At 41.7% G+C, this 12,918-nt stretch overlaps 1 protein-coding gene across 4 annotated transcripts in view; it reads left to right on the top strand.

Moving 5' to 3' along the window:
- The window catches only part of LOC137168509 (cytohesin-1), a 39,601-nt gene that overhangs the window by 11,357 nt on the left and 15,326 nt on the right, over positions 1–12,918 (top strand). Inside the window, exon 1 of one of the 4 annotated variants that reach the window (XM_067571135.1) lies at positions 2,964–3,216. The exons of 2 other annotated variants lie outside the window; for them this stretch is intronic. In XM_067571135.1, the coding sequence (XP_067427236.1) occupies positions 3,189–3,216 (28 nt within the window). In that variant the 5' untranslated portion in view covers positions 2,964–3,188. Of the gene's footprint in view, positions 1–2,963; positions 3,217–9,490; positions 9,620–12,918 lie in introns of those variants that run through there. One more of the 4 variants, XM_067571137.1, reaches the window with a different exon arrangement.

Below are 12,918 nucleotides of genomic sequence, written 5' to 3'. Positions count from 1 at the left end.
ATGTTCCTGTTAGCTATTTTCAAATTGAATCACACTGTGTGAACACGGAAAAACAATAAAGCATCAACTAAAACCTGTTCAACCAACAGCAGAGCAACAGAGACGTGTGAATAAAACAAAGGATAAACTTTCTCAAGAGGAATTTGTTCGACTCATTGAAGCCACTAATCAGCTGCATCTTTTAACATGCAAGACCAAAGACCTCTTTATACTTGATAATCCAGTATGACGCTGATTTGACGTTTGCACAAACACTCACATTTATTCCAGCATTTCAGTTCTGCATGTCTTTTGTGTACATTAGGAAGTTGCAGACAACAATTTACTTCATGTGTTGATATCAGCTCATGATCATTTCATTTAAAGGTCAAACGGCTCTCTGCATTCACTTGTTCTGGGCTTTAGCACAGATTTACAGCAGTGCCCGGGGGAAAGGATGAACCCGTAACAATGAATTGAACCTTTATGTGAAGACGGTTCACTTCACACAGACTACATTGTCTTGTTGAGTTTGGGCAGCACAACTGAGGCATTCACGGGCCATGCCATCAAGTAGAGCCCTTCAACTGAAGTGGCCATGCAGTCTGTAGGGCTTTTCATTCTAAGATGTCCTGGTGATTTTACTCTCTGAGGCAATATCTTCAGACAAGAGGTGAATTCCAGTGTTTGGTCTTGATTCCTGGATCCGTGGTTAGTCATACAAACATCCAACTGCTTTCACATTGTTTTCTCCCAGTGCATCATCAGATAGGATAGAAGAGAGAAAAAGAAAAACATAGAGGAGCTGTTTTCTCCCTCTACCTGGCCTCTTTCAGTGGCTGTCGGCGTAGCATTCCTCTTAACCCTCCTGTATTCATCAACAGGCAGGGACAGGCTCGGCCCTTTCCTATCTGACAGCAGCACATTCGTGCAGGTGTTATACAAATAACAGGCTGATTTATTCAGTTTTAACAAGGGACTGGAAAGCTGGGTAGCTCTGCTATCTGCCCTCAGTTTTCCCCTAAAATATGCAGCCAAGAAATGTCTCCCTACTAGAACAAAGAGACCCCCATCAGATGCACCTTTGATCACAGGCAGCATACAATGTGAATATACTGTCTGTTGGTGGGCCAGGATGAAACACAAAAGTAATAAATTAAAAAAAAGAGGAGGTGTTTATTTCGGAACAGATAATGAATAGTTGCATCAGGTGTAAAACATGTTGCTCAGTCTAACCAGGATTTGGTAGAACCAGTTTCACCATAAATGACACATCCGTATATACACATTTCTTGTTGGAGTTGTGTAATAATGACAAACAACTCTTTACATGAACCACTGAAACATCCTGTGTGATTAAAAAAAAAAAATAGCTGCAGTTTTTCCCACTGTAGCTTTTAGGAGGATCACAGATATTTAAAAAAAAGTGTGACAATGTTATTATAAATGAAGTTTCAAATGACTTTCTGTAAAGATACCAGAGTTAAAGTCCCTATGGGAATGTACAGGAATTTCCTTCGTGTGAATAGTCAACAGGTGTTTCACAGTATTTTGTTTCTGAGGTAAAAAGTCTGTCTGTTTGCGGATGTGGTGAATGAAATGCAGGCGCAAGATCAGCAGCAATGAACTGCTGTAACCTATCTGTGTGTGTCAATCACTCTCCCTGCCCCCACTCAACCCTGTCCCAACAACAGTTTAGTGTGAGTGTGTGTGCGTGTGTGTGTGTGTGTGTGTGTGTGTGTGTGTGTGAGAGAGAGAGAGAGAGAGAGAGAGAAAGAGAGGGAGAGAGAGAAGTGCCCAAAGCAACAGGACAGATATCCACAGGCGGCCGACGCGTCATTTGACCCATTTGCTGCACCTTCAGCCTGAGTTAATTACACAGAGATTGGAGACTATTACCGGATATGGAGCATGTGTTTTTTTCAAAATAAAAGTCTAAAATGATAGCTAATTATGATAGACCCATTTGATTTCTTGCAACCCAGTATGTTATTTTAAAAATAGTTTGAATTGATTTGCTGAGACATGAGAAATGTAATGCACTCAAAGATGAAGGGTAGGTAGAGTGAGTGATTTATTTTAATATATCATGTATTTAAATGCATGTTGTTGCTTTAAACTATATGTACGTGTGCAATACCATTCACAGTAATGCATCAGTCCATTATTCAATTCAGTGTTTAGATGCTGTTCTGTGCCCATGTGGCAGAGCTGCACGACAGATTTCATAACAAGACTGACATTTACAGTGTTCGAGCGTTTTATTTAAATAAATATGACCAAATAACTCTTTTTGTTTTCTTTTTGTGTGAGTGTAGATGTCCACATCCATCAGGGAGGGTCATGGCTTGCTCAGTGAACTGTCTCAAAATCCAGCTCTGAGCTATCACCACAAAAGTATCTGTATAATTTGAATTTAATAGTATTTTTAAGCATCTTCATTATTTCACATATATATAATTATATATATAATTCTTTCTGGGGGTGAGCATATTCTAAAATGTCTTGATGCAGATTAAGTCCCAGTCAAATAAGGTGCAAAAATAAAAGATGGCTCATTATGTAATTCAACTCAATTATTTCAAATGAATTATTTGGGGCCCTTGAAGGGTTTCCAGGGGTCCCCAGAAGAATGGGGAACATTTTAATTTCACTATTATTTCGTTGACTAGAAGTTAGTCCAATGAGCGAATGTATAAAAATGACTATTCTGTTCATAGGCTTCACACTCTTCACTGTTAATCTGCCAATCTACAATGTAGACAGTTATTATCAGTTGGGGATCTCTGAGCCTACATCGTATCAAATACGGGTCCGCGGCCTGATGTACGCCAAAAAGGTTGAGAACCACTGAGCTGGGGTAACATATGGCGTTCCGTCATATGAGTTTTATAATGAAAGTGCTTACCGGAAGCGTGTTGTTTTTGTACCGCGGGTCTTGACAGAGGATCGCGCGCAGGAAAGACTGGCTGGTTAAAGTACATCGTGACGTGAATCGTCTCTTAAAACCACTCCCTTGAGCTGTCGACAGAGCCGCAGCCTCCATTTACCGAGGAAAGCCATTCCCCCCGGTGTGTTTGTTAACTTTGCGATAGAAACTAAAACAAGAACAACAAATTAATCGATATTATTATCATCCGGTCAAACTTTCGACGCTCGGAAACCTCTTTGAAACTTTCGTGGAGTCGGACCTGCGAGGCTCAGGCAGCATGGTGTTAAAATCAGAAGACGGTGTTGGTGAGTGAAATTGTCAAGGAAATACATTGTTACTGTTTAAATGGCTCCACGGGACTGTGTTTAGTTGAACAAATCGTTACGGGAAGTTCACTCGGCCGTCTGAAACTATGTGAGGCTATTTTTATGGGTGAATTTTTTAAGGTAACTCTCAGAAATCAAACGTGTGCACTGAGAGCTCGATCCTCTCTCTGTGTTTGGCCTTGTTGACACTGTTTACTCTGCCATTTGTACCACCACTGTTGTATTCACTGAGTCAACTTTCTGCATATTTTATCAACCCCAGTGTTTTTCCTAAAAGATTAAACTTCCCATGCCTTCACTAAGAAACACATTTAACATTTTATCATTTCTGTTTTCAATCTACAATAAGATATAATACCATTGAGTGTTTAAAAAAGACCTTATAGGTTAGCAATGCCATTTAAAGTTTGTGTTTTGCATAGACTATTTCATTTATTGTTAACACATTGCCACCGTTTAAAACTTGTCATTCTGCTGTAAGTATGCATCTCAACCATATTTGCAGGTTGAGATTCTATCACTGTGGGTGTTGTTTGGTAACCGCTTGTATAAATGCCTTAGTAACACATCTATAGCCTAGCTTTAGTGGAAAAGTGTTAACACAGTTTAACAGCTTTTGCCTAAGAGCGAACATGCTCAGTGTCATTTTTCAGTGAATGCTCAGCAATCAGCAGCAACAGGTGTGGGAGCAGACAGTTAACTCCTCCAGTGTCCACATAGCAGCAGCACACTATCATTCATGTTACATATAAGTTTTCTTTATTATTCCTCCCTTTTGACGGGATTTTCAAGGTTATATTACTCCTATAGGAGCCCAGCAGCTGTGATGATTGTATATTATCGATTTAATCTGTATTAAAGTGTGACTGTAATTCTATTACATAAGATTATTTTATTATCACAACAAAACCTATTAACGTAAATGAGTGTGCAGCCTTTGAAGTCAAACAGAAAGCCTTTGTTGCTCAGTGTTGAGTGTGATGCTTTTCATCTGTTTGGCTTGGTTAGCCTGGCAGCATTAATTAGCACCCTTGACTTGCGTCACTGCTAATCGTGTTAGAGAACAGTGAACGTCTGACTGACTGATCCTGTTATGTGCTGCTGCTGATGGAGAGGGTCCTCAGTGGCCTGGCTGGCACACTACTGCATTGTTTTTACAGGCAAAGAGATGAGAGAGAGAGGAGCAGTCGATTCTCTTCAAGTCCATTTGTCTCTGCCACTTAGCGGTGGGTGGTCTGGGAAGTTAAAGTAGTTGTCACTAATGGTTCCCTAATGAGCAGCATTGAGAGCTCTAATGGGCGCTGCAGAACAATGTGCCCTGCCTGGCACTAATGCCCCGGTGGTTTGATAATCGTCATCTTCTCCCCATAATCATATTTTAGCCTTCTTTCTGCATTGGTTGCAGCCCTCCCCTCCACTCAGGCCAGTGTTCATTCTGTATAGTTACTGCTATAATCCAATTTGATAAATGTGTATTTACTATACAGCAGGGTGTTGTGTGTTTGCAGGTCTCAGGTTTGGTAGCTCAGCAACACTCAGTTTGCTACATTGCTGACATTTTTTAGAGCAGTATCATCAGTCACTGAAAGAGGCACAAAAATAATGATATAAAACAGCTACTGTTGCCAGCCACAGTTACATTGGGCTAAATGTAGGACTACATTTATAATGATTTTCACAGTTAATTCTTTTTATCGAATTTTTTCAATCAAATCTAAATCAAAACAATTTTATTGTCCAACTTTGTTGCACAAAAGTAGGAATTCGTCTTCAGCTTGCATGACAATCAACATCAGATATCACATTGTATGTTGACAAGTAAAAACATTTAAATCAAATAACCACTTAGACTACAATATTTGTCCATTATAAGTAACCAGATCCAACAGATTTGTTGTAATATTCCCTTAGTTTCATTAGAATAAAAGAAATGATCTTTAAAAGAAAATAGCAGACCTTCACATTTGTGAACATGTAATCAGCAAAAACATTTTTTTACTTGACAAAAGACTAAAAAATTAGAATCAAAATCAAATTAACTAACTGAATTCATTTCCATGTTAAGATCCAGCTTGAAAGAAGTGTAGATTTTTTTGTTTTTAAATCAAATCACTGACTTGTCCTCCTCCTCCTCATCATCATATCAAGCAAAAGTAAGATTTCCCCAGCTTTTATGAAACTTGCTGGTCGTTGATCATGTTGCTGCCTGTCAGGATAATAGGATTTAGCTACCTGACGTGCTCTAAATGTCACCACATTTACCTTTAACACAGTCGACTGTTATAGATAATTTGCATGAGAGCTAGGCTATATTTTCTCTCATAAACTTGTCATCACGCAGGCCTGTGAGTAGCCATAACCTCTGCCTTCCACTGCCAGGTCAGCCGGTCCTCAATTTTTAAGTATATGAGAGGATACTGTAGACTGGAGTCTGGCAGGAGTTTCTCAGCCACTCTGCAACTGGGCCTCATTTTGGTAACATGTTCTTGTCAGCAACATGCACACACAGCTGAGCTTTTCTTTTCTCTCTCCAAGAATGGAAACCAAAATCTCTCAGTTTGACTTCTTCCTACTTTTTTTGGGTCTGTTTTACACAGTTTAGCCTGCAGTTCATTTTTCTCTCTTCACTCCCAGCAGTGATATCAGTGACTTTCAGGTTTGTCTGCAGCAGGTATAGACACGCCTTGAGTTACTTTCTTCATACAGGACAAAACTCTTGATAGGCCCCAGAAAATCAAAATGGCGCCTGGCGGGAACTCCCCAGCGAAAACAGGAGTGTTCTGATTTGCCTATCAAATACAGATCTAATGCAAGTCAGAATTTGGTTACAGTCAAGTAGTTGTTTAGGCTGCAGAAAAAATTAGGTACAACTGAAAGCAGTTCCTGACATGAAAAAGCTGATACTAATCATTTCTGATTACTTGTTGACTTTACAAATGATAGAGAACAGTTCATGTTCGTGTGACTGTGTGTTGTCTCTTTCTGAAACACAAAGAATACGTTTGACAATGAGAAACATCCAGCACCATAGAAACTTTGTGAAAGATGTAAACAGTTCAACCCTGCATGCCGAATTGTATAGCTGCTTTGTTGGTGTCCTTTGGTGACCTCCCCCTGGCTTCAAATCACACCTGAACACCATCATGTTGTGACAGAGCTGAAGAATTAAAGTTAGAAAGAAGGAAGAATGTCTGTTATTTCATTTCCCACAGGATGGGTGGGTTTAGCCACAGGTTTTACTCCTCCCATGAACTATGTGCAAGGCTCACAAACAGGAAGCCGAGAGTTCGACGATATGCGTGACAGGAAGTGACATCCCACGAGTTGTGTGTGGGCTGTATTATCTACACTGTCACAGAAAAAGAAAGACGGAGAAAAGAGAACTGAAGCTGCAGATTGATAGAAACTGAAAAACAAAACAATATATATATATTTATGGATCCTCCAGCTACCCCCTCATGTGTTTTTTGTAGATATGTGTGTGTGTTTGTGTGAGATTCAGTGGTGAGAGCGGCGAGAGAGGATGTTGATAGTTGGTCAGCCCCGATAAGAATCAAGGCCAGCCGCATCAGAGGACAAAGGCGTGCATTGTGGGTAGAAATAGCACTTCCGCTTCTGAGGATCAACACAGAGAAGCCTCCACATTGTCCTATTAAAAACAATTAACGTTGATAAATGCCAATAAAACAGAGTGGAGATTATTAAAAGAACGCTTATCTTTTGTGTCCATACTGATGGATTGTACGTGTATGCGTGTGTGTGTGTTTGTGTGTACAGCTGCAGGATGTTTATGCTGTTGAGTCGTCCGTATGTTTGCTTTACACTGAAGCTGTGTGTGGTGGCAGGCCTTGCTATACATTCTTCAGCTCTAGTTCCCACCCAGTCACATCCTCTGGTCCCAGCATTCCTTCACAGCAGCCTTAACACAGCTAGCGGACCCTTTAACTGTGAACTAATAGAGGATGTTAATGTGCTCTTGGGGGAGTGGCAGGGGTCATTCCTGTTTGAGCAGCCCTCCTCTGTGTCATCTCAATCCTCTGACTCTATAGCGTGACTTATACACGACTCACGTTAATGCAACAGGGTTAAATAGCTCACGGAGGTAGCTACTTAAAAGCTTCACTGTAAAAACGTTATTTCCTGAAATTGTCATTTCTATTGGATGGACAAGGTGCTAAAAAACGTTGCTGATGTCGTCAGCCGTGTAGTGTAGTGGTGCCCAACATCAGGGTCGGGATCTCACAAGGAGTTTCAGGATTAATCTAAAAGATCACAAGATGATCTAAGGAATAAGAAAGAAATGAATATTCCCCCTTTTTTTTTCTTTTGAAACACTGATTACTTTTATCTCTCCGTGCCTCTAAAGATTCTCCAAACGAAACAACCTGAGAAGGGAGGGAAAATTCCTCTTTATAGACACTGAGGCTGTAATCTGTGATGAGTCATGGATAGACATTTCTTCCTTTTAAAAAAAAGCAGGGAACATACACTGAATATGGTCACCACATACATATTTACATACTCCTCCATCCTGACATATCTACTCAAGGTTCATTCAATGGTTTTCTACATTTCCCAGAAGAACCTCTGGTAATGTTCAGACAACATGCCTGATCTTGATCTGCTGTAGTTTTTACATATTTTGAGAGAATAATAACAATACTAATAGAAATAGTATGACCAAGTGAGCAGGTTTTTCCAGTCCAGACATCTCTTTTTCAAAGCAAAACACCTTACATCTGTATTGTATCATGATCTGTTTGGCGCTTCTGTCTCTTCTAAAGGATTCCTCTCTGAATAATTATTAAATGTTCATCTTATACTTTGGTTTTACTATTTTTTTTTTTTTAATCTGAAGTTAGGTTAGGTTATGTTATATCCTTTTAATGTAGGATATAAATCACACAGCTGTAGTAACACATGGCTCCCATACTGACAGTAGTCAGAGGAAGCTCTGTCATCTGTGGGACTGCAGAGTGCAGCCGGCACAGCAGAGGGCTCCAGGTTGACTCATCCAACTCTGTTCAGACATGAGACAAGCGCTCATGTCTGCTCTGCGCTGCAGACCTACCCGAGGCAAGTGTACACTCATGCTGTAAAAACACACATCCCGGGACACGACGAGGAGGAATTCTGGGAATCTTGCACAATGTCTCGGCATGCATCATTTGCATTAGGGTAATGCTGTTGTGCTCCCCTTTTAAAAAGAAAAAAAAAAAAAAGAATATACATGATTGTCTTCAGCACAGACTCCATTGTTAAAGGGGAGTTTGGAGGTGATAATGATAGTATGACTGGTCGCATGACTGGTCAGGAGAGAGAAGACCTGGCTTGAAGTGCTGACTCATAACAACAGGTCAGGGAAGAGTTTATGGCTTCCTCTCTGTCTCTCTGGAAGACGACCGGATGTGTCGGAACAAGAAGAAATACTACAAGTTCAATATTATTTTTATGTCCTTGTATGTCTTTTTTTTTGGCATGGTAGCTCTTTAGTAACTGGACAAAGATTGTATATAATTAGCTACATATGACTTTTGATTTAATACCTTTTTGAAATTTGGCTTCTGAAATTTTAACAGAAGCCAGTTTTTATGTTTTCTTTTTTTTTGGGGCTTATGTGTTTTAATGTTTTTGAAGCATGGGCATTACGGCCGATCAGTATTTGTTTATCCGTGTAATCCATGAATCCAGTCATTAGGGCTGGTTGCCCAACTGCAATACTTTTTGAGTACCAAGAGAAGTGTGTCTGTGTTCATGTTCATCAATTTTGATACAAATTAGTTACTAACTCAGATTTCTCCCAAAATATTTAAATAAATACACGAGAATACTAGCTTAAAGTGACAATTCATTTAATTCAATATAGTTTATCAATATTGTACAATATTGTAAGAAAGTCATGTGGATGGGCCTATATAGTTTTTCCATTGCGTGCGTGTGTGTGTGTGTGTGAGTGAGTGAGAGAGAGAGAGGAGGCAGAGAAGAGGAATGACCACTGGGTGGAGCCTCTATGTTAATGCAAGTGACAGCAGAGGAGAGAAAGAGATAGAAGGACGGAGGAGAGAGAGGGAGAGGGAGAGAGAGAGGAGGGAGGTAGTGAGTGAGTAGGGCTCTTTCCTAAATGGACTGTGTCAGTGTGCTGTGAGCAGCCTGGGAGCTGATAGCTGTGCTACACAGTTGAGAAAACTTGGCGATATCTCTCTCCCTGACTGGAGGAGCAGGCTCCTTCTCTCTGCCACTTGACATGTGGACATCCGGCTCACCAGCGTTAAGCCAAAGGAGCTGACAGAAGAAAAAAGGGACTGCTGGATTTTTAAAAATATAAATGAGGAGAGATTCAGTGGAGACAGAAAACTGACACTTTGGAGGAATTCTCGCTCGGGTTAGTTTGCACTTCTATAGAAATTTGCTTATGTGTTTGTTTGGTTAATAGATCTTTTGTTATTTCCCACAAGTCTGTTTGTGTAGCTTGTCATCTTTGGTACTTGCTGTCATGTGGGACTTCAGTTTTCACTGACTCCACGTTCACCCCCTCTAGACTTTGACAGTGCCCAGGATGAAATCAGTCAAGCTGGGGCTAATGCATGCTACACAGATCAATAACAGCTATGGGAATCATATAAAGCACTCCTGGTTTGACTTTTCCTCACGTGTCTGAGCTGTCCTGTCATTCTCCAGCCTGATCTGGCTTATGGCTTGTTGCGTTGTGGTTGAGGCCAGAGACACTTGAGATGATTGAGTGCTGGTGCAGCAGGCCAATGATTGGGCTGTGTGGTGCTGTCAGTGGGGGTGAGGTGTGTCTGTGTGTATATGGGGGATGGTGGGAAGGTGTTTTTGCCTCTCTGGGATCATATATCTGAGCAATAAAAGTGCAGAAGTTCAGTGGGAGGCAAAACCTTTACGACTACGACAGGAGAAGACTTCATCATCCCACTTAATGGCCCAAAAGGGATGATTTTGATGGTTTCAGGAAGCTGGGATGACTAACAAATTAATGTTGAGTCTGGACTGAGAAGTAAAGCCAAGGATGCTCCAGCCATCAGTCCCTCTGATCGGGCACTGTTGAGGAATGTCCTGAGAGGCCGTTTGCAGACACAAAGGGAGAGCTGTGATCGTCCCACTGCTCTTCCCACTGTCTCTGTGTTCTCCTGCCATTCACCGTCCCACGCCTCCCCGGCCAAACACAGGGCTCCTTCTCCTGTTATCTGCCCCCTCTCTTGGTCCCCCTTCACCTCCTCCTACCCTTAGACCAGGTCAGGTTGGACGCTTTGTGGATTTTTTGATCTGTAATTGGTGGTCCATTTGGGGCTTAGCTTGTGTTCTGTTTATGTGTGTGGCAGCTAAGCACAGGGAGGTTAAAGGTAAGCCCATTTGGGCCGGTGCCCACATTACCGACTGGCATTCCTTCACAGCCCCTGCTCTACTTTGTTACAGGCTGTCCGGTTCAGAAGCTGAAGGTGTGTGTGGTTTCAAATATGTATGAGCAAGAGTCCCCTTGGGATTTACGCTAGTAATGAGATTCAGTCTCAGATCAGAGATCAGCTTTTTAAATCACCTTCAAGATCAGAAAGCTTAGAGCCATTTAATAGATCTTAGTGTATTTTTGTGTGTGTGTGTGTGTGTGTGTGTGTGTCTGTGTGTGTTTTTGCCCATCCCAGCTCATATAATCGATCGTGTGTGTGTGTGTGTGTTTTGTGCTGAATGCATTAAACCTCATCATGAAGTAGACTGCTTCTTGTTACAGCTGGCGCTCTTATTGGTTTAGGCTAGGGGTTGATTGATTGACCCTACAGGGACCTTGGGGGGTTTAAAGGGAGCTGTCACTGTAACCATGAGGACAAAGGTGTACAACAGCAGCCTCAAGGAACAGGGGGAGGCCTGGAGAAAACCGATAATCTTGGTCGCATGTTGGAGATAAGACAAAGAGACAGGGATGTACAAAGAAGAGATAGTGGAAGATGAGAGGAGAAATTATAGAGGAAGAAGAGGAGTGGGTAATCAAATATAATGGACAGTGTGTAAGAGCCGGATGGATGCTGTTTCTTCAATAAAGATATGGAGGAAAAGAGATGTAGACACAACAGATGAAGGACCTCATGCAGAGAGCGATTGCTGCTACAGCACCAGTGTCATTCATTCGCCTCGATCAGTGTGTGCACTTCATCAAAATGTAATCACGCACACACACTCGCACACTAAACACGTGGCTACAGAAATGGATGTGTATCACTTTGCATATTCCCTCAGTCAGCAGATCATAGGCAGCGTCGTGGTGTGAATATATTCATTGATGCCTCCATCTGCTGCCGTGAAGCTCGACATTTTAGTGTAAAACTTCCACAGAGCTTTTAGATATGTCCATCTAATTATATCTATGTGTGTACGTTGTGACCCTGTCTAGTAGCTGTGTCACTAGGGGCAGCCTAGGTGAGGAGCTTATGTAGTTGATAGTTTTTTTTTTTTTCCCTCATGAGCTGAGAGGAGCTCCCTAAAATGGGTCACATCTGCAGGGAGAGGGGGCGGGGGGGGGTGAGAGATCCTACAAGCACTCAGAATTCTAATTTCCTCATTTTCCAAGGAGAGTTCTTCAGTGATCTGGGTTGAAATGAGACGTCTGCCTCTTCTGCCAGGATAGCAATCAGGATGTGTATTAGTGGCCTCTGCTGCTGTGGGAGAGGGAGCTATAATTGGTATCTCCCTTGATGTCACCTCCCCGGCGCTCTCCGCTGACCCAGCCCTCGCTAAAACTGCTTCGCCCATCTAGGAACCCTGCAGACGCTTTCTAAAGCCGGTCACTGTGGCACAAAAGCAAAAACATAAGGAGACACATGGTTAAAAATCTTCATTTTTAAAAAAGGATTTTAGGGTTCAAGTGAAGCATTAAAACTTTAACGCCAAAGAGTTGCACAAAACTCCGAAGGGATCTGCCGAAGGGGATCGGGATGCACCAATTCAGGAGTGGGCACCGCGATTACACACAAAGGGAATGTATTGAGTGTTTCGAGCCCTAAATTTGGGTTAAACAGCACTCAGGAGTAATGAGGGCCAGGGAAGGGCAGGACTAAACTCAGATTATAATGCCCTAGATTTGACAATAAAGCACTTGTATCAGTACTTTAACACAGGAATATTGTCATTATCTTATCTCCACTCACACATTTTCAAATCACTTTGCACCACCTTGATCTCAGCAAGTTATTCAATCTATCAAAGACTTAATGTATTATCACTGCTACTATGAGAAAATGCTAATGACACTTTCACAAATGATATGTCATATTTTTAATACTTTAAGTGACTGGCCTCGTTTCGTTATAGTAGTACTTTTTAAAAAAATCTAATTAAAACTGAATAGACTAAGTGATTTAAGATTCACATTTTTTTCAGCGATATATAATGGATTCAGTCTGAATGTCACAGTCTGGACAGTTCCAGTCAGATGGTTTTAGTGTTGAAAGCTGAAACAAAAAGCAAGTCGCTGAGCACTGACAGCGCCGGGCACAGCGGGACACGCACTGTGGTGGCCCCAGGCATCCGTGTGCGGGCGTTACGCGTGTGTGCATGTGACTGTATGCACGCCTCCGTGCGCATGTGTATGTGATTCCCCTGAATGACCTGTTTTCCAGGCAGCATGAGTGTCTGAAAGAGTGAGAACGTGGGCGGCTGTGTTTTTCACCGCAC

The sequence above is a fragment of the Thunnus thynnus genome, chromosome 17, assembly GCF_963924715.1.
Source record: "Thunnus thynnus chromosome 17, fThuThy2.1, whole genome shotgun sequence".
NCBI lineage: Eukaryota > Metazoa > Chordata > Actinopteri > Scombriformes > Scombridae > Thunnus > Thunnus thynnus.
This window is presented reverse-complemented; position numbering and strand designations above follow the sequence as displayed.